The sequence below is a fragment of the Bombus impatiens genome, unplaced genomic scaffold (assembly GCF_000188095.3).
Source record: "Bombus impatiens unplaced genomic scaffold, BIMP_2.2 scf_0517, whole genome shotgun sequence".
NCBI lineage: Eukaryota > Metazoa > Arthropoda > Insecta > Hymenoptera > Apidae > Bombus > Bombus impatiens.
Window position 1 is genome coordinate 972,300 of NT_176936.1, and position 23,521 is coordinate 995,820.

At 34.0% G+C, this 23,521-nt stretch overlaps 2 protein-coding genes across 2 annotated transcripts in view; one reads left to right on the forward strand and one right to left on the reverse strand.

Annotated features, from left to right (window-relative positions):
- Positions 1-1,115: 1,115 nt before the first annotated feature.
- Positions 1,116-14,044, reverse strand: LOC100743632 (trithorax group protein osa). The gene is made up of 7 exons (XM_024369056.2): positions 13,889-14,044; positions 12,660-12,744; positions 9,133-9,264; positions 8,079-8,171; positions 5,644-6,258; positions 3,340-3,608; positions 1,116-2,325 (listed from the first exon to the last, which is right to left on the reverse strand). The coding sequence occupies exons 2-7, from the start codon at positions 12,739-12,741 to the stop codon at positions 1,276-1,278; spliced, it is 2,241 nt and encodes a 746-aa protein (XP_024224824.1). The 5' UTR covers positions 12,742-12,744; positions 13,889-14,044; the 3' UTR covers positions 1,116-1,275.
- Positions 14,045-16,811: 2,767 nt separating this feature from the next.
- Positions 16,812-23,521, forward strand: part of LOC100745542 (voltage-dependent calcium channel gamma-7 subunit) — a 38,942-nt gene continuing 32,232 nt past the window's right edge. The window contains exon 1 of the mRNA XM_003491135.4: positions 16,812-17,304. The gene's annotated coding sequence lies outside the window, so the exon portion shown is untranslated. The remainder of the gene's footprint in view (positions 17,305-23,521) is intronic.

Genomic DNA, 23,521 nt, shown 5'->3' on the forward strand with positions numbered 1-23,521 from the left:
GTTCCCTCAGCCGCTAAAATCGAGGTACTATTGTATCATCATATAGTAATCCTCCATCATTTTACAAAATGAGATTAAATATTACTAACGAAGAAACGAATTTACATCACTTAAATAAAATATATTAGAATCCATTATCTAATTTGAAGATAGTTTGAAAAATAAGTAGGTCAGAATTTCTTCCGTTTTGTGCTGAATACACATATACAATTGATTTTCCTGCATTGCCACATTCTTACAAATTAGAAAATAATAATATTTAATTAGTTAACATTTCATTTTTTCATTATTTTATAAACACGTTTTCGAAATTTTTCGCTTAACTGTTAAGTTTGTATACTTATGTTCCGATAATCGATAAGTAACGTATAATACAATTGAAATGTTTAAAAATCATTTTACCTTGTTTATAACTTTGACACATTGATTATAAATAATCAGTTCACTGATATGATACTGAAATTGAGAAAGCAAGAAAATACCACATGTAAAATTATCGTTATAAATTTTTAACTAGTTTATTCTTTTTATTTTTTATTTGTATTTAAAGATAAAATTCACTCTCAGCAAGAATAATACAAATTTTTATTGTAATTATTATATACGATATAATATGTTTAAATTTCACGAATACCATTAAGCTCACAAATTTTGTGATTAAAGTCAAGAATTTTGTTATTAAACTCAGGAATTTTGCTATTAAACTCGGGAATTTTGTTATTAAACTCAGGAATTTTGTTATTAAACCCAAGAATTTTGTTATTAAATCCAAGAATTTTGACACCTGCAGTTTCGTAGCAACGATCGACCAGTTTTTAAACGTGCCTAAAATAGTTTCGTCAAATAAACAGGGTCCAGTCCTCAGGCGACGTGTCATACACACCAATTGTATGATAATTAAACACAGTACGAGGTTATTTAAAGAACGTCTATGTTGGTCGAGTGGACGGATTTAACTTTAGCTGCTTTCTTCTTTAATTATGAGAACAGTAAACCTAAAAGAAGAACGCAGAAACTAACAATTTTCCGTACAAACATTAAAACTTATGTCATTTGTAAAATTATAAGGTACTTGAAAGAAAAATGTCCCGTTAAGACAATAAAATGCAATGATATAATCAGTAAATCTTCTTACAGAAGAATTTATTTCTACAATTCGTTAGTAATTCTATTTAACATAGAGTAATATCGCTATAAGCAGTGATTATCTTGAAGAAAGCATAATTAATCGTATATATAATAATATCTTAAAAATATATAAGATCTTCTATAACTCTAATGCGATCTTCCACTAACTTTATCTATAATCGCTTGAGTTAAAACTCTCCCAGCAAGATCTTTAGCTATATTAGTTAACTGGTCTCCAAAGTTAGACTTTTTACTGGCAGGTGGAGGAGGAGGCTGATATCCTTGAGGATATCCTTGTGGATAACCTTGCTGATATCCTTGTGGGTACCCTTGAGGATAGTTTCCTTGGGGTGGATATGCCTGTGGGTAACCTTGATTATATCCAGGATAGTAATTACCATATGGGTTAGACTGGCTAGGATATCCAGACTGTGATGGGTATCCAGATTGTGAAGGATATCCTGACTGTGAAGGATATCCAGAATTGCTTCGACTAGCCTGACTAGGATATCCAGGATACGCAGCATTCACCGAATTGGCATTTACCCTTTTAACACTTTCTTCGTTCGTCCTGGAGCTGCCAGGGTAACCGGAGCTCGCTGGATATCCTCCGGAACTGGAAGGATAACCGCTCGATCCTGATGGATAGTCCGAACTACGCGATGGGTAACCAGATCCTGATGGGTATCCCGAAGAACTTCTCGAAGGGTAACCAGACTCCGAAGGGTAACCGGAAGAGCTTCTCGAAGGATATCCGGATCCTGATGGATAACCAGATGAGCTTCTTGAAGGATATCCAGATCCAGAGGGATAACCAGAACTGCTTCTCGATGGATAACCGGATGAGCTTCCTGATTCAGATGGGTATCCCGAACTTCTTGAAGGATAACCTACAGAGCTATAAGGATAACCTGACGAACCACTGGATGGATAATTGGAGTTCGAAGGATAACCAGAGTTACTTGGATAACCGGACGATCTGGTTGGGCTTTCGGAGTTTGGCTGACTTGCGGAGAATGAATTGGAATTTTTGGAAGAATCAGAGCTAGGATATCCGCTTCCAGATGGATATCCCGATTGCGATCCCTTTGTCGACTGAACGTCAGACGCAGAAGAGTCCACGTCGCTGGCGCTTTCTCGTCTTCTGACTATCTTGTTGTCACTATCGAACTCTGCGAACAATTCGTTATCTATCTCCTAATTTTTTAGAAATATTCTCTTCCGGTTTGTGCCCCATGCCATGCCGAGTCCAACTTAATTGTTATCACACTTCTGTGTTGCACAAGCAGCCTTGCTGACACAGTCAATATCGCTATCAATGCCCGAGCAACTGTACCATTTGAATTAGTATGTTATTAAACTAACTATAATGTAAATGTATTTTAATATCGTATATGTGATTGAATTATTTTTGTATCTTGATTATTCGTTTCTTGTTATTGTTTGAAAGCTAGGCTATGCAACGAGTAATTCAGTCATGCAATTTCATGTGATTGTACTTCTATTTGTCAAAAGTGTTGAAGGCTGTAAGTGTGCTATTGCAATAAACGATTCACATAGATGTGTCTCGACTTTCTGAATGCGTGGAGTATTTTAAACAATTACATAATCTTATTTATAATTCATTTTATTGGCATCTAATTGTTGTATTGTTTTATAAAGAAAATACATTTCTGGAATTACTTAAATTAAGACCATCCATAGTATGCTGAAGAATTACATATATTTATTACATTTGTTCGTTACATAGGAAAATGTTTCAAATGCTTGTTAAGTACTACACATTTAATAGACCTATATATCATAACAACGTAATAAAAATGTATCGCACAATCGTAACATGGCACTGTAATGAAAGAAACCACAGTCATTCATAAGATAATATGACACCTACAAAACTGGAGATAATATAAAATTAAATTAGTTCATCGTCATAATTTAGGTTATTGAATAAAAGATTAAATATCAGAGAATTCAGAGTAAATATTTTAAAGATAAGTACTTCTTTATCGACAAGATATCTCGTATATCGACACTAGATACAAAAAATGGCACAATTTGGACATTTTTTTTATATAATTTTTTCTTTATATAAATATGGTATGTCTTGCGATATAACTGCAGCCTCTAGTGTAGAAAGTAAGATGCGATCCTAAAGCGAAAGCTAAACATAAGGTAAGTAAGTTATAAATTGACAATGAACTCCATTTAACCAAAGAATCTCCAAATTCGGTTTCCCTGATCATCCACAGAGGTATGGGTATCGTAATAGCCGTTACCACTTTGCTGAGTGCGGCTCCTAGGAGTAGTTACACCATAACGATCATTCCCGAACAAACGGTTAAAAATAGAACCACTTCCAATAGTGTTTCTGGATCCCGAGTTACCGCTGACTCTTCCACCGTATCCACTGGGAGAAGATCTCGGTGGTGGAGTAGGTGGAGTTGGTCTAATCTTTCCTGGTCTTGGTGTTGGATACACTGTCACATTGAAGAGTGGTAGTCAAAAGCTATATCGTACTTAAAAGTCAACTAAATTCGATGCACACAATATATAAGCCGTTAGTTAATGTTAGAAATAACGATTATTGCGTACCAATGTTATGATGAAGTTATCTCTCCTTAAACATGCATTCTAATAATTGTTAATTCGTTTACACTTTGTACTTCCACTCTTCAATTTTGGGCATCAATTTATTTTTGACAAGTAAAAATATCAATTGCCTGTGTTAACTCTTAAGCCTTTAATGGATATTAATAAACCTGTAGCTATAATTAGACGAAATAAAAATAAGTAAATGTTTTAGATAATGTATGTATAATAAAATAAAAGTAAATTAAATCGAAGTAAAAATTAAAACAGAAGTAGATATCTTAAAAGTAGATATCTGGAAATCGTAGTTTCTTTTGAACAAAAGGGCAATATAAAAACATCGTAAAAAAGATGCTGAAAGAAACGCTGATAAAAGTAAAATGACTATCCGCCAGCTAAGAACTGTGACCTACAAAGTACTTCTACGTCGCACGCTGAAGTAGATAAGAGGTGTCAGGGTTCGACACGATAACGAGATCAGTCGGTGTTTGCTACGTCTTCGAGAAATTAATCCTAAAGCCTGTCCCAGGCGACTGCAGCTTAATGAGAGCAGATGACAGGTAGTTGTAGTAAATCTATGAATTTGATAGAAATCGTATTATTTTTATTCCGATTCAACGAGTTCGCACAATAGCCACTGGTTTCATATATTCATCAATATAGAAATAATTGTATACGTATTATAAATATACATCGATGCAAATATATCGATTTTATTAATGCTAAGAGAAATTATTTTTCGGACGGCAAAAATATCTGGCTCATCTCAATACCTAATTATGTGCATTGTGTAATAAAAGGAAGATAAAACATTCACGTGACAATAGTTTGTTCGTTTAAAGAGAAGTGAATAATTTTGTTCGTCGATCATACTCAGGATATCAGGTACCAAATTAATCGACTCATTGCAATCAGCGTGCTTGAGAAATTGGTCAACTTACATGCTTGATGACATATTTCTAGTTTTTAATCTATCGCTGGAAACATACATTTTGACAAGTTGTAAAATCATTGTGTACATCAAAAGAAAAAAATAGGTTATCAAATTCTGAGGTAGAACGCGAGTAAAAAGAGTGCATCAAATGGAAGAACTTTCACCTCAAACAGCGCGTGACTTTAATCAGTCAAATGCATTTTCAGCACCCAACATGTTTGAAAATCTTATTCTCTACGGAAAATGTAATTATATTTCTGCGTCTCCATTAATCATATATGCATTACAAAAAGAGCGATTACTGGCTGAAAGACACGTTGGAAGGCACGTAATGCATCATAGTAAAATATCAAATGGTAACTACAATTTTAAGAATGAATCTTTTATAAAGATAGGAAAACGTTGAGCAAAAAAGAAAAATGATAGAGAGATAATATCTTAAACAATAATTCCTTAAAGCATCTTATAATTTCATAAAGCATTTTGTAATTTTTGTATATTTTTTTCTTTTTCAAATATTATTCTAAAAGAAACAACAGAAAATAATGAAATAACATTACTACGACCTGTCATTCAATCTTCTAAAGATATTAATTTACCATAATGTATTTTTAAATGATGGAAATGTAAAAAATAAATTAGTAGCAAGAAAGAGACAGATAAAGAGAGAGAGAGAGAAAGAGAGGAAGAATATACATTGAATTCACTAACTTCAACATAAAAATATCAAGAAATTATACACGGTACACGCTAAAAAATTTCTCTAAGTCTACTGGACGAAAGTAGTGAAGGTACTTATAATCTCTTTCCATAGTTACGTGTACATATTATAAATATATACAATTCCACTAAGATTTCTCTATAATTATATATATATATAATTCAATATTGATCAGACAAACAAAAGTTTGCCGCCCAAGATTCGTCTATTATTCAATCATATCGAATAAAGCATTAACAGACACTTAGAACCCAATGCGCATGTAATCATGATAATCTATTCACCAATACCATGATAAGACTTGCTGAATAGATAATCATTAAGGACGGAGACTGCATGATGGCGTTATTTCTTCGATAACCAGAATGCACATTATTGTGGTACATACGATTCTGATTAGGATAATTCGCATTGGGATAATTCGGATTAGGATAATTCGCATAAGGATAATTCTGGTATCCGGGATATTGTTGAGGATATCCTGGCGGCGCTGGATAAGCAGGTTGTCCTGGATAAGTAGGATAATTGGATTGACCAGGTTGTCTAGCGGGATAGGCTTGTCCAGGCACTGGCATTCTGTTGTGCGTTGGATACGGCGGATATCCTAAATCTTGTTGCCGATTTCCTTGGTTCGATGAGGGATAAGGCGGATATCCGCTGTTAGAACCGCTGTTAGAAGCGCTGTTACTGGGATATGCTGGATAACCCAAATTGCTGCCAGAATTCACTTGATGGTATCCTCCTGCTGGATCAGCAGGAGCCGGGGGTGCATTAGCATTCGCGTATGGGTTCGAATTGCTAGCGCTGTTGCTGGTCTTATCGTGATTCTCGTCGTTGTTGGTTCGCTGTCCGTTTACGTAAGAAACGCCCGCTGAATCGTATCCTGAAAAGATCGTTCTCTTCTACGTCGTATTTTATCTCTGGGGTATTCCTCAATTATAATCAAGGAATTTTAAAAATCAAATCAAAAATCAGACAGAAAGAAACGAATATTGACAAAATATGATAGGAGCTTCATACTAAAAACGGGAGACACCTTGATTACAACTACGTGAACGCATTCCGACTAAAAACGTTTCGCTAAAAAATTGGAGATTTTTAGAGTGACTCGCTTCAACGGAATTAGTCGAACGAAGGTGCTATGTGAAAATTCTGAAAATTGTGCTGCGTTATTTTCATCCCCTGTTACGTATGCAAAGATAATTGGAAAGCGTTAGAAGTGAACGTTGAAAAGATCCATGCTACATGCTGAAGCAATCCTGCGTTGAAACTATCGTAGAGAAAGTTAAAAATATGTCGTAATTCATAATATTCGTTTGTACAAATAATTAACTTCATTATTAGATAGTGAAAATTGAATATGATTATACAATGAATAGTTTCAGACGTCATTTTATTTTTGTGTAACGAAGAAATTTTAACGCAACTGCATAAACCACGCGTTCGAAATCAATTTCGCTAACAACTAGAATAATAAATACACTTTTTCTTTCCTTCTTCGACAGGATGTTAAAAGTTTATACGTTCGAGAGCAATTTCTTCAAAATCCTATAACGCTACGTGAGTATACGCGCATCTATACGTTTGCGTGTAGGAAGAGACGATAATGGAAAGGTCGTGTTCGAAAAAGTTAAGAAGAGTAAAAAATCTGCCATACAGGTTCTTGGGGTTTGCCACCTTACGTTACATCCCGCTCTACACTTACCGATATGTCGAAAAATTACGGAAATTCTATGTTTTTAGATGCCATTTTATTTCGAGAACTTTAATTCTACTTCATAAGAAATGGATTTTATCGAGCTGTTGCACTTACATTTAAGATATTTCATATCTTAAACTATAATATGCAATAAAAAATCTTCTTACAAAGGTGTATTGTTAGAAAGATAAATACTGTGAAAAATCAGCTAGACTCGTAAGATAAAATAAATTTTAATAACGAAGATTCGTATGGAACATTACGTATGATATTTAAGGCCAAGAACACCGGAAGTTTTAATGAATCCAACACGCGTGACTGTAATTTGCACTCGAAACGATTCACGGTCTTATACGTTAATAAAGAACGATGTAAATCGCGTTTAGTTTTGCTTCAAAATTAATTTTAAAATCTAGTTTCAAAATTTTAAAGCTGAGATATTTAAAACCATCAAATGGATAAAACTCAATGGAATATTCCAACCAATTAAAAAGTTATAAATTTCAACAAAGAAATAATTCCATTCATTTTATAAAAATATGCATATATGAAAAATAGGGGAAAAAGCCTGGTATAAAGCTTTGTTTTTACCGCAATGGAGAGAGGATTACAACAGCTTAAAGTTCCATTAGCAAATATAGAATGAAATTATTCCATAACTCTTATATAATATCGTATTACAAGTAAATGCGTTCTTTAATTAATATATCTTAATGAACTATAAGTTAATAAATCACATATAATAATACATGATTAATTGCATATATTTGATAATTTCAATAAAGTTCATAAAGTTTTAGATAAAATGTAATATTGGCAATCCATTTAAATCAAATGCAACAATTTTTGCCAATATTGTATTCTTCTCTCATTTGCGTGATTCAATTTCATACATTTTGCTCGTTGTACCTCTGACATGCACTTAAGTTTTCATGCTAATCAACAAGCGTGTACGCATAATCACAGTAGTAACGAATAAAAGATGAAATAATTTAAACACTCACCAACTGCCGTTGATTTTTTCACGCACGTCGGTGCATCATTTTCGGTTTTGCAGTATTCATTTTCCCCGCATATAGTGCTTGCACAACTAGCACCTACAAATAAGAGAGATTAAATATTTATTTTGAATCCCTCGCATTTTCAGTTCACGATCAGTCGCGTTGATAGTATGGATGATATTTAAACGATAATAGGAAACAGCGACCAAAATGATAAATATAGTTCTCCTTAAAAAAAAGCAGACAACGAGATCGATAACGATGCATTTAGGTTCATCGGATATTATACGTTTCGAATATGATAGTACTGAAGTTAGAAATGGCTAACTGTATAATAATTATGAAGTTCGATAAACGCGATTAACCGGTGTAATTTATTTTGAATTCATTAAAATATTCAAGTACTATTTATTAGTATTATCGATCATAAGGCGAACAATTTCGTATGCAATTGGTCAGTAACTTACACACAATAGATTAAAATTTAATGAGCTTGTAATTGATTGAAGAGTAATGGAGCTATCGATAATTTATGCACCGAAAGGGGTTGAAACGTTCACGTTACACACATTCTAATTCAAAACACAATAGACTATATTTGATTAGTAACATATTCCAAACACGCTTCTATGCATGAATCATTATTATATCCTAAATTCTCTACACTTTAATTTCCATTGATACGACGACAAGTATTCATTACTGTGTATTCGCGTAATACGTAATTCGAAATAATTGTGCAGTATTCGTTACACGACTTCGTTAATTGATAGGAATATCGATACGTTAATATCTTCATTTCGAAAATGCTGTATCACTACAGGATATATCATTCGCAAATCAAAAATTGCATTAAAATGAATTTCGTTCGATAAGAAACGTAATCGAATTAAAATCATTGATTATCATTTATGCAAAGTTAACAAGAACCGCCGTCATCAACCCCGATTCAATCGTGCAGAATTTTATTCCTCTTCCCATTTTCCGTGTCCCGTCTATTCTTCATCGAGATGAGACAGGAAAACTGTATTTATGGATAGGTCAACAACATTCTTACCGCCTGGATGAGCTTTTGCACAAGTCGGATAACGACCGCAGTTATCTCGTTGGTAAATTGAACAAGGATCCTCGGCCATCACGCAGACCTCATCCCTCCTGCAACCGATGTCCTTGCATGTCCTTCCATACTCTGCAAACCAGAGAGTAACCCCTCCGTGAGTTTTCGTTTAGTGGCGAAAGTTCCAGTAATATACCATGATCTCGCAATTGGATATGGTTCGTTAAAAGTTCACTCGAAGAAGGGAACGTGTTATAAATGGAATCTATACCGGAGACTCTGATACTCCTGATCAAATGGCTTGTACGGAAGCTTTAATTTCGGGTCGCGCGAAAAGTGCACGTAAACGATGCGTTCTTCGCCGAGAAGTACCACCGTTATATATTCACAGGATTGTGGGTTTATACTGTAGCACAAGAAAATGTACTTCTGGAACTTTTTGATGCCATCAGCGTTCCTGAAATATACACGATAGGTCTACGAAGTTTCAGAACTGATTTTATTTTTAAGTACTATTTAAACCATCTAGAGACTTTAGCAAACTAATTAGCAACGCGTCTGAATATGATGTATGCGATGTTTTATCTATGTAATCAGTAGAGTATAAACATTTATGGAAATTTATATTTTCGAGGACACACCTGACACTGAACAAATGAAACTTAGATGTTCGATGTGATGTATATTTATGTAACTATAAAATATTTACTATAGACAGACCATCTGATAGAGACTGGTCGCAAAGCACAGTCCTACAGATTGTTTTATACCGATATATCACTAATGACGTTAATGTAGTTGCCAGTAATTATTTGTTGCATAAATAGCTGTTAAAACTTGTTTTAAGGACATACACGCCTAGATGCCCGGCCATGTAACGTGGAACTATTAAACAGAGTAAGTATATTTACATTTAAGTGACTTTAACTCAATATCTCACATCCTATGCAGAGTTCCACTAAAACTTCAAATAGAAACTGAGCAACTGAGTAACTGAAGCTGCTGTTTAGTGAATAAAGTATAACTTGATAAATAACTAAATATCTATAGTCGGTCAATTCTGTCATTTCTTTAGATCAGCGTCCTTGGCCACAATTAATAATTGTATGATTACGTATTCAAAGTACATGGTCTTGGTATTGTATTACTTTTTATATTTAGCCTCAACTGTTAAGTTTTGCTGGTTCACGATTAAGTCTTGACTTAAGCCTTGACTGTTGACAATTGCTGAATTGCAAATGAGCGATTAGGTTCTAAAAATTTATATTAAATGTTTTCAGATAACGAATAATAATAACGAAGCAATATAAGACGACATTATTCCAGACTGTAACTGTAATAAACAAATCGAAATGTAAATTAAGTAGAAATTTTGGAATTCTTTTCTCGCAACTTGAATCAATATTCACAAGAGCATAAGTGTCTTTGCCAATTTCATTTGACGCGGTGAAAAAGCTCGTATATCCGCATTTAGTAAATACTAGAGGAAACGTTTCTTGCAGTGAAAATACAACTTCCAGCGCACATTTACCTGACGTTATCCAACCAAGCCTTGCATGGGTATAACGCTGCTAATCGTAATTCTATTCAAGCACCACAGCGTCATCCCCATATAACCCCATCGATTCTCAATTATCCAGCAGCAAGGGAAGGAGAAAGAGGATAGAAAGGGAGAGAGAGAGAGAGAGAAAGAGAGAAGCAGCTGCCGAGTTAACGCCCAGCTTGGTGTTATCCACCTCTGCCTACGTGTTTGGAAGATACGAAGAAATGGAATAAAAGGATGGGCAGCTAGAAAGAGAATATTAAAACTAGGCTAATGATCCTCTCTCTAATTGTCCTTAAACGTTTGTCATATCCAAGAATAAAAGGGAGAATGAAAGAATCGTAGAAACAATAGAGATATTATATATATAGGCTGCAAAATAATTCTCAAGCAATGCATGATATTATGTGATAAGACCGACAACTGTAAATTGTAAGGAATTAATCGAAATACGTTAATACAGGCGACAAAATGATTCTCGAAGTGATACACGGTGTTACGTGATAACCGTGGAAATAACGATAATTATGAAAAATAAATTGAGACGGAGTGAACAGCGCTCCAATTCATCTTCCGTGAAAATGAAATGTACATATGCGGTTATAACAGTCACATTTTGCGTAAATATCAATTCAACGGTAGCAATTAAGGTCCGGTAATTAATTATATCAATTTGGTCAAGAGCATTGGGGCTCTGATCAAATAATGACATATTGGTGATAACGGGTACTCCTTATTTAATATATGTATTACGTTTAACGAAATAAAAGTAGAAATAGAAATGTATATGAATAAGATTACTTTTTTTATAATGGCATTGCAGTGAATATATTAGGAATATATTTCAGAATATATTTTGAATAGCGAATCAATATTAACAAAAAGGTTTTAATCTCGGTATTTTTCTAGCCATTTAAGAGAACTCCATTTTCAACATTTCATTTAACTCGCAAAAAAGCTTCACAGGAAAATTAAGAGAGAAGTTCTGGAACAATTTAAAAATTACTCCAACCAGTTATAATAGTTATAACATCCCTTTTAACAGAAATGGTAATCTTTAACTTTAAAACAATCGTTTTAAAACGTTAAAACGTTAATGAATCGGAAATATATCTATTAATCTTCTAATTATTCTATACATATTCTATACATATGTATTATTTAAGCCATTTGATTGAGTAGTAAGATTGTCAATTCAGCGGAAACAATTAATGAGATATCTTTGTTTCTGAAACGAATTCGGATATATCTAGGAAAATTGTTTATTGGAATGATTTTTCTCGAAACGCTTGTAATAAGCTTCTAAATAAGCTTGATTACGTAAAGATTCTAACAGGAAATTATTCATATGCGATAAACAGGAATTGTGAAATATATTTCCAAACCAACGTTAAAGTGTTATATTCTTGGAAAATCCAATACAGGGTCCTATATCATCCAATATAATTCCAATAATAAAACAAAAATTTGCTCGTATAAGTATTTTCAAAGATTGACCATTAATAAGGATATAAACATGGACGACTAGAAATAAATAGTTGAGTTTAGGATTTGAATATACATGTCATTAAATCTCTTGGTTCCTGTCACGGTTTCTTCTTCCTTATTTAACAAGATTACGAAGCGGAAAAGGACAAAGACGACGATTACGACGAAGGTCGATGTAATTACATTGGTCGAGTTAGAGATTAAAAACGATCATTTGTTTCCATTAAGCCCACTTAATCCCGATCAAACGAAACGATTGGCTATTGGCAATTGAATTGCAACACCATGATTTAAGCTGGCTTGTAATACCACAATTACAACAAATTAGCAATTTAAACAAGTACTGTAGAAATATACATATTTAAATTTTAATCGATATTTTATTAATACGATATATTTTATATATTATTTTATTCATTACAGAAATTTATATATATCTGAATTAAGAAAAAGTTTTTTAAAATGGTCTACTTAAATTTATTAAATTTTTACTTACTAGTGTATGAGGCTGCATCGGGAACCGAAGTAATAAGTAAGAGTGTCCCCAGAAGGATACCCAGTATAGAACTGGACAACATTTTCTGTAATTAAAAAAATGTTCTTCTTTCAACCTAACTTTATACGTAGATTTAATTATTCTTTGGTCGTTTTAAATTATATTACTTTAAGTACTATAATAATAAAGTTATTTGATAAATGGTTGATTAAAAATTAATACGTCATAATGCTATGTGTAATATTGTGTAATATTTTATGGAGTCTTTACACTATATATCGCCTAGGGATAGATAAACGTCACTCAACGTACAACGTATTTCCATGTCATCAGACGTACATTCAAGACAAGTACGTACTTACAAAATATCGAATATTTAATACTGACTTGATAAAGAAATGTAATTAGAGAAATTCACATAACATTTATTCCAAATAAACTGCAATCATAATATAAATATTTCGTGGAATTTTGCAGAATTATAATAATATAACTATTCTCTCTAATCTTTTTATTAATTAAAAAAACAATAAAAAAAAGTTTATAAAACCAGAAGACGTGTCCAACATTAAAATTAATAATGGACGCCAAAAGTATTTTATCAATGATTCTATTCTATTAATTCTAGTAATAGAAGATGTTTTGGATTTCTATTAAGGTTCTATTAAACAAATATTAAATAAAGAATGTTCACCAAGTGGTAAACATATCAAAGCTGAGAATCAACGTTTAGTGTTAATTTTAGATCACAAAAGTGAATAATGAAAACAAAAGAATAACTAGATTTACAATTTCAGCGGTAATTACAAGCAATATATAACCTAACTCAAGCAGGTGTTCTATTCCTCACCTGTCCTTATCTCACTAGTCTCAATTTTTAACCTCACTCGTCATATCTATCCTTGTACTCCTTAGTATAGGAATACCTAACCTCAAAAGCATCAAATGTACTAAACGTACAAATGAAACACGTACTTCTCGAGTATGCATAACAATTGAATTAAATTGCCAACAATTTAGATCTTAACACTAGAAAACACATTGGTAACATTGAATTTGCAATCTTTTAATCCATTGACCTTGCCAAGCCATGGAGAAACCGTAAATTGCGTCGTTCGTTTCTACGTGGCACATCGTTCTACTCAGTTACTTACATCACATAATTAACGCGAAGATTCTTAAAAAGACACAAAACAATAACGTTATATGAGGGAATGATGCAAACTTACCACAAAATCTCACTCACTATATGCACAAACGTCTACTCCAACGCGTAGTCAGTATAACACTGAACATTCGGTGAAATGCCGTATCGTTACTGACCTGACGTTGGCGTGAGTCGAACAAAGATGGACAACAACGTTACACGCGAGAGACAAGGAGAGAAAGGAACTCCGAAAAGGAGACTGATATAGCGTCAACGTGACGTAAAAGGAAATAGAATATGTTGAGCGTAAATAATCGCTTTAATGACCACGAGAAAGGCAAAAAAGATACGATCTTCAAAGAGAGAGGCTTCAATTCACTTTCGAGAATAATTTTTAAACATGATGTTGAATGTAGAACGAGAATTTCTATAATCATCATGGTACTTTGGAGATATTTATTTAAAATTTCTTAAATTCTGACTACCATTTTTGTCCAGTGGTAAAATGTGAAACGCATGCAAATTCCAGTAACGAGAAATTCCTGAACAATGTTGTTTGAGTTTCAATTTAACAACCAAATAAGATATTGACAGAAAATTCGAGATAGAGGTTGAATCATGGAACTCGACATAGCAATTCCATGATGTCATTATCCAATTATGATGTTGGAACAGAGTTTTGCTAATTCGAGCCACGAACAAAAATATTTTTAATCCATTTCTTCCTCAATTTTTTTTCTTTTTTTTTTTGTACTTTTACATCATTAATTCTATCTTCTGTTTAGTAGCTTAATTATTACTTAATTTCTGCTCAATATAATAACGAACTCTGGTTCAATATAAAATCGTTCTAGAGTATAGAACGAGATCTTGTCATGTAATGTATCGCACATTATTATAGCGTTTATAGAGACTATAAACTATGTTATACTATGTATAACACGTTCCTATGACAATTTAATGCCTCTTTTTAATGCCGCTTATTCTGCGTATCGCAGCGTACGTTAAAGTTCTTATTGTGTACGCGATATGCGAATGGAATAGAAAAAGATCTTAAAAATTGTCTTATCTCAGTTAGTAGGATCAAAGTCCCATCGTAATATTTGTAATTTATTCTGCCACTAGATATTCGATTCAGCGACTCTATACATTAAATTTCATATAATATCATCTTTTAACTTAATTTCTACGATTTCCTGTTTCTATAATAAAAATTCTACTTAAACACATTAAGCTATAAATAATTTTTATTTGGCATCCTTTTTACGAAATATTCTTATATTCCCTTATTTATTTTTTTTTCAGATGTTAGATGTTAGACGAGAATTCGCGAACATCTCACGCGTTGCAACGTGTTTCTCTCAAGGGATAATTTTCGAGCATCTCTGTTATCCTTTATGTTATTTTTTATACCTTGTATCTTTCGCAAATAAAAGCACATTGAAATTAAAACCGTGATTCCAGATTATCATCCATTATATTGCATGTCCTGCCTAGCTACCGCTTTTAATAATTCGTTGCATACTTTTATTAATATTTCCTTGTATAATTACACCAATAAAGTTCTTAGTGGATAAAACGGAAAATTTAGAGTTGGAAAGTGTAGTTAAAAGATTTATTAAGCGAACGATTAGCAACAACTATCAAAGTTACTTATATCAGATGTATATAACTTAACACGTTTGAGTTTTACATTTTACGTGATAACAATATTCCTAAAATTAAATATCAACGTTTCTTGCAATTTCTCTTTTCCAACTATAACTCACGGGTTGATACCAAAAACTTAAAAAAGTTCACTAATCGATGATATCTTTCGCGTTCGTATTACGTCTCCAGTTTAACGGTAGTTGAAGAAAATATTTTCAGTACAATTAGATAAATCTTCCCTGGTGGATCTTATGATCCCACAACTTTTCGGCCAATACACCTTGTAAAAGACGATTTACGTCTAGCTTTCATCCCACTGTCCGCTACATCTCCAAACTCGTCTGTGTAGTATCTGCAGTCACGTTTACCAAGAAATCTCATCGACAAGGAGTTCCGTCAAACCCTCACGTGTCGGAACATTTCATCCTTGCAGAAGACCTCACTGCGTTGTTCCGAGCTTTTCGTGCTCTCAATGGCAGGATGTTCGATCTGGAGACTGCGCAAAGGTGCTCGCTAGTTCGACACTGGGGATAGAGAAACCTTGGATGAGAGGGATCCGGGGATCTTTCGTAGAACCCTTTTCCAGGATGAACACTAAGCGGTGGTGGGTTACTATCACAATCACGCGCACTGAGGTCGCTTCCCTTTCCTTTTCCCATCCACATGTACAATCTCACGCATGCTACTAAAATACATCTTCCCTATCTTTTTTTATTGTTTCCTTTCAGTCCAGTTTACTGCACATGCTCTCCCTTTCTATCCTCCCATCCAATAGATTTCATATCACGCACCTAGCTATATTATCTTCTGTACTCATTCGCATAACTGTATAAAAACTGTGAGATCTCATTTTCTTTTCACTCGTCGATCCTTTTTAAGAAATTGCAAGTAACATTCAGAATCTCTTTTTCCAACCTTTCTATGCATGCATTCGAACTTTACCTTCTTTCCTACATCTAGTTAAAAACCGCACGAAATTTTCTATTTTCTTTATGTTGCATCTTCGGGGCCGTTTTTCTTGCGAATTTATACACGCGTCGGACTACCTTCCGTTTTTCGTATTTCACGTGTTTTACTCTCGAACATTACTTTCAATCCCCGCGCTAGATTTATTAATCCTTTCCTTGTCATATCTTTTATCGAGAACCTCCACACATATACATCTATATATATAAAGAAACAACCACTGCTAGTTTCTCATTTCTATTACCCAGTATTTTCAAAATTATTCCGTTTCACGTTTTCATTCTACCATTCGTAAGCTTTTAGATATTAACTCGTCAGAACTACACGGTCGAAGGTATCAGTAACAGCCGAAGCAACCCTTATCCTTTGCACTTGTTCCTCGTAGATTTCGGTGCGTTTCTCCCGCGTGTATGCGCGCGCGTCGCACCGCGTTTTCGAGAGGGTGCTGCGCGGTCGACGGGCGTCGTCCGGTAGTCGAACTCGTCGCTTCCTCGAGGTAGGTGCGCTCGTTCCTCGCGTCACAAACCAACGCTCTTTCCTCCGCGATCCTTTAAAATCTCCAGGAGAACCGCCGACCCGAAGAGTGGGGGTAGTACACCCCGTTTTCTTCTCGAACGAGCTTTCAGTGTTGATTCGTGGTGCACGAGTTTCGCGTTAACGATCGAGGAAGCGCGGTACTGCGAGTGTCGCAGCGCCGTGTGGACTCTGCTGCAGTCAGTGATCGTGCAGACTTCTGAGACCAAAGGGGTAAGAGAAAAGGGATGATCGTAGGTGCGCGCGCGAGACAGCATCTTACGGTTCCCCATGAAGAGACTGCTTGCTGGTGAAGGAACTGACAGGACGGTGTACCGATCGGTATACAGACTCATCGAGGAACTTCAGGTATGTTTGAAGAACATCGCATCTGGTAATCGAGAGACGAATTTTTTCAATCAGACGATAGACGTGTTGATCTCTTCCAGCGCCGGTTCCTTTCCTTTCCTTTCCTCGAGTGATTTTTCTGTGTATACCCGGTAAACACGGTTTCTTTGTATACTACTAGATGTAACGAGTGCACGGGTGTTAAAACGACGGTTAGAATTAAATTTACTGCCCCGTGCTAGTATACTTCTTTGGTACTTGTTTCTTTTTATTTTTTTCTTTTCATCATTTATTTTCTTGCAGAGTTTTTAGTTGCCGCAAACCGCTTCACCGAACGCCGACTGAATAAATACGGCTTCCCTTGTAAACGTTCCACGGAAGGTTTAGCGTTGTACGAACGAGTGTTTAAGCGAGTACTTTCGGGCTTCCTTGCTTGATCCCTTTCGCGGAAAACTTTCTTCGAAGTAACTCCTGTTTCATTTCCTTGTTCCATTTTCGATGTATTCAAGAATTGTTATCAATGAAAAGCTTTAAGTAAAGTAAATGATCAGTGCAATTTGCTCTCAGTTTTTTTCAATTGGTTTCCTACAATTTCTCGAGAAAACTTCGAATGCCGTTACCGTTAGGGTGCAGTAAACCAAGCCAATGATATATCGATAATTTTTACGTGACATGTGATCTCTGTGATATACTGCAAATGAATTTTCGCAGAGATATTTCGATTGGTATTATCGAAATGTTACCGATTTTTAAAACTGGGCAAATTGTTGGAATTCGGATTTCCTTGTCACTCGCAGGTGGTTTCTTCCTTCGTTCTACGAATTTTGAAGCAGAACGAAAGTTCTTTAGTTCAAAATTCAATACAGGTGGTATTCTGTCTCTTCTGCGCCACAGTTTTAAAATTTGACCTGTTTTTCGGAGCAGAATATCTTTTCAAATAATTATTCATATTATGGAATTTAATAAATAAAATAATGTAATAAAAGTAAATTGAACAAATAAGTAATCCCATATTGTCGAATGAATTAACCAAAGGCTATTAATATCTCTGAATTTTCAACGAATTTATTATTTTCTTTCTGAAAACAATTTTATGCAACAAATAAATTAACTTTTTAACGAAAAAAATATTTATCCGGGAGCTTTATCGAAAATTCTGGCGTGGAGCGTGCAGCGTTACAACACGCGTGCAGTATAACGATACAGCATTGCAAAAATGAAACAAATTGAGGAAATAAATCGCAAATTCATCACCGAGAAAACGGAGCGATAAAATTACTTGTTTGTCGCGTTCGATCTCCAAATTCTCAAACTCATAAAGAAACACAAAAGTGAATTATGAAATCGAGACAAAATATTTTCATTTTTACAGCTGTCTTCAGTGTATGGCTCGACAAAATTCAACTAGCTAAATAAAACTATATGCGTAATCATCTATTTGGACTACCGCGCAATATAGCAATAAAATTCATACTGAAAATAAATAAAGTAATAAAATTTGTATGCCCAATCGATTATATAAACTATAGTCCATTAATATGTATTAGAAAGAGAAACCTAATTAATATTCGTGGAAGTTGAATTTACTTTTCACATTTATAAACTATACAACACGTGTTTATTATTAATATTAATACAAGTATTTTATTATTCAGCTATCATGCGGATTGTCCCCTGCACAATTAAGCTCTAATGTACTGTACAAGCTGGTCAACGAATTTAAATACAAGCACCGTGAATGAATACGTTTATATTGCAGCAGTTATATAGATACATACATGTAAATATCGGTCCCTTTAAATTCTCTTTAATTGAAAAAAATACAATTACTAAAGTCCCATACAAATTGTCAATTTTCATGTTATAGGGTTTGTTTTTTTCAAATTTTAAATACTAACTCAGTTTACGCTATTGAATGATATTTTTCATGATATCCTCATTTTCAAGCTCCTATTTATATAGACTAATAGATATAATACTCTGTAACTCTTCGATGATTCGACACAAACTGAAAATTTATTCCCAAAATCTATTCGACAAATACGATTACGAAACAGATGTTTGATGTTTAGTTAATTTTCTCAATTACCTTTAGTTGACGGAATTATAAATTTAATTTCGATATGACTCGTGACAAGTGAAATAATTTGAAATTGTTCATTTTCAGGTTGTACAGTGACAAAATTCGTATTGACAAGTTGCGCCTTGTAGAATATATTTATATTATATCGATTCGTTTGCAACATACGTGATTCGAAGAGGATACCGCGGATATACGTCGTTCACAATTATCCCTTTGAAATTGAGCAATTTTCATTTTGCATGACTGTAATACCATTTTGAACGTTTTTGCTTTTATTTGAAACTTTTATGTTAAACTTCGTAGTATACGTGAAGTACCCTGCATTGCGAAATTTTCAATGTATTCCCTGTTAAATTTTCAAGCTATAACAATTCCATAATTATAATTAATTGTCACGGTACTGGACAAGAACTGTTTATTGTAGTCATGAAAGCGTTTGAGGCATTTTGCATATATATACTTTTACAACGAATTAGCAAATACCGTGAGCCATTCATTCATCGAAAATATAAAGATTACGCGAATAAAAAATCAAAATTTCGAAACAGAAAGCGATAATAACTGTGGCATATTTCTATGTTTACATTTCAGATTTCAGGAAACTGTTGCGAGTGTGGTTTACACCGAGAGTGCAGCATTTTGAGAAAAGTCAGGAAAAATAACGAAAAAGGCAACAGTACTTCGTTTGTCTGTATTTTCAGATTGCAGACCTAACGTAATATCGGTTTGAAACATTTACGTGGGTCGCCAAATTGCTTATGCATGTGCTTGTACATGTTAGCATGTCGCACGTGTGCGCACACCATGTGTAAGTGTACGTACAAATGGCAACCAAAAAGTCCTTGCTTCTAGCCTAGGTGAATCACAAACCGCAATTCTCATTATTCCATTTGCCGACTGAAAGTTATTTGTACGATCAAAATTAGAACCGTAGCTGAAAATAAAATACATTCTCTTTTTGTCGCCGATTGCCGCCACAAATGACGATTGTTGGAACACAGGAATACACGGGAATAAAACCACTGAGAAACAACTTGGAAGTGAGAATACTAAAAATAATACAAAATCAACAAGCCTGTCCTTCTCATAGAAATTCTTCAAATTCGGATAAATTGTCGAAGTAAACGTGGTAGTATTTAGCGAGGGTGATTATCATTATCGTTATCACATTATATGTAAATTAATTCACGTGCCGCTGCTTTGTGAGATAGATCAGATCCTATTAAACTTATGACGTGAGATTTCGGAACTTCTTTTTCTTCGGAACGTTATTTTGTACGATTTATTGGCAAGAAAGTAGCGAAAAGATAACAAATGTTGCGAGAATTGGAAGAATTTTTTCAACTTCATCAAGAAATTCTTAGAGTTCCCATTAGTGGACGTAAAATTCCAAGGCAAAGGGAATTATCCGATCTCTGTGAATTCAAAGGTAGATTTGTGCATATCGAATTCTCCTTCTCCTTGGAACTTCTCGTTACCTCCACCCTTTCGTATAATCAACAGTATTATTTATCGACGCAAAATCACCATGTAGCTGGCTTTGAGAAATTTGCACGGAATACAATATGAGGATGTTGATCACCACCGGCGTAGTGTCGGCAAGCTTCCAGATTTCTTAATTTAGAAAGAGTATTATTCGCATATTCAATCAGAATCAATTTTTTCATATGTATAGGTAAAATTGTACAGTACTCTATAAGTACTAGAATCTGAAGCGTTGATTGTTTAATGCGAAAGGAATAAACGATATTCGTATATCGAATTACAAAATAGTAACGAAGCTTGATTAAATTGTCGATACGTAATGTAGGTTCTTTGTGATGCTTTATAATTAATTTTATGATGATAATACTTATAGTATTACGTTATATTATTATTACGTTATTATTACGTTATATATCGCATACATAATATATATTAGGTCGTCCTAAGTTTCTTTCGTTTTATAAAGAAATAGTGGATGCACACCATTTTCCTTTTAATATTATTTTATCGAATTATGTATGATCCATTTTGTTCTATCAAAATAAAGATCACAACGTTCGACAGATTAGGTTTCATGTTTGTATAAAGATGCGTCGTTGTAAAAGACGTGTCTGTAAAAGAACGACATTTTTCGAACAACCTAATATATATAATAGACCCAATCGTAAAGAAAGACACGTTTGTTTGAAAATAACATATGAAGTTAATAAAGGAACATATGAAGAAAGAAAATAACATGTAAAGATATATATATATATGTCGGGTTATCATTAGGATTTAAGGCGCGTAATGATTCTTCATTTGAATTAGCCATTGTTTTACGAAACAGAGAATATATTTACGCGAATAAACAAGATTTTACAAGATATTATGAATAATGAGTTTAATAAATGATAAGATTAACAAACGATAAGTTTAACTAATAATTAGATTAAAGAATAATAAGTTTAACGAACAATAAGAGGAACGAATAATATGTCTTACGATTGATAGGTTTTACGAATAATGAATTTAATTAACGCTATTAACAATGTTCCGGGGTTCAAACGAATCCACGGTCAACGGAATAACTCTTTACTATGCGTAGAATAATTTTAAACACAAAAATACGATTGCTGAGACACTCGGTAAATTGCTCGATGTATCACTTTCCAAGGCGATCACACGAATGAATATCTGATGAAAATCTTTTTCGCTATACGACTGCATTTGTTTGTTATATACTCGCTGGAGGCATCGAGAAGGTTCCAATCGTTGTTGCTAGGCAATTTCTGTCAAAAGTTTCTTGTATACTCTTTGGAAACATCGAGAAAGATCCAAACGCTGTTGCTAGGCAGTTTCTGTCTGAAGATTGATTCCTAATACAACGTGTGTCCCATTATATCGACATCTCTAAAGTACAATTCTATGTGATTTCTAGGGAGAACAATACAACCGATCCACACCTTCGTCAGGCAAAACGTTTATCTTCGTCAGGCAAAACGTTCATCGCGTGACCGTGGCTACGTCCGGCGACCAGTTGTCACCTCGAACCCATTTTCGCTTTCACAAATATCAAACAATTACAAATGACAATTGCTTAATTACAGTTATGATAAAATCTAGGCTAAAGCATTAGAAAACGGCTTCCTCAAAATTGCAAAGGGAAGGCTCCGGTTTTCCTTTCATCTCCGACATATATATATATATTTACATTGTTAACAAACAATATCATCTCGTACGGTGGTATTAATTATTAAGATCAATTAATCGATATACACCTTCAAAAACATGCATCGTGTTTAAAATGCAACTATTAATAAAATAACTTTCTGTTTTAATTGCCAATTAAATAGAGAACGAGTAATTTTATTTAATGCATATAACTAATTTTATATGCAGTGATAATGTTCGATATTCCATTTGGTATTATTTAAAATGACGTTCGAATAATCTAAATTCCGTGTATCCATTCGTCGCGCTCATCGTCACGAATATTATAAGGACAATCATATCACGGACCGCAGTCTTCTCAACTATTCGACGTCTTCAATTATTAATTACGAAAGAAGCCCAAGGATTGTGGTAAATGACTCTGTTGAGTGTAGGTTTGTAACAGATCATTCACCAACATCGTTAAGTTCATCGGGGCACCCGCGGAATCGACTTCCTTTTCAGACGATAGCAGCTCCATGAAAAGCAGACCCAAATTAGCTACGTGGCAGTATCAATGTCTTAAAACTCAACGTCCTTGAAACAGAAAATTTCCTTCATTTATAGCGCACGTATGGTTTTCCATTTTTGCTCAAATTTATTACCTTCCTTTTCTAAGCAATTGACAACGAACTATAGGTTGAATTCTTATTATCTAGCCACGCCAAGAATGTTTCCTCTTTTAAGCAGATTGTTGTCTTTCTTAAAAATGCAATGTCAATAACCAACCTAAGTGAGAACGGAGATGATAAAATCTTATACCGAATTTTGTCGAGAAATATTAATACAGTGTTTTAAAAATCGTAAAAGTATGATGAACAAAAATTGAACCATTTGGACATGTATATTCTGTACAGTTTTTTACGCCTAAATTTCACGCATGGGCGCATGATCATCCGCGGTATAACTTCGAGTTTGTGTCGGTTGTGACCGACGTTACCAATGCATGTGGAAAATTGCTTCACGCTTTCATCGTCG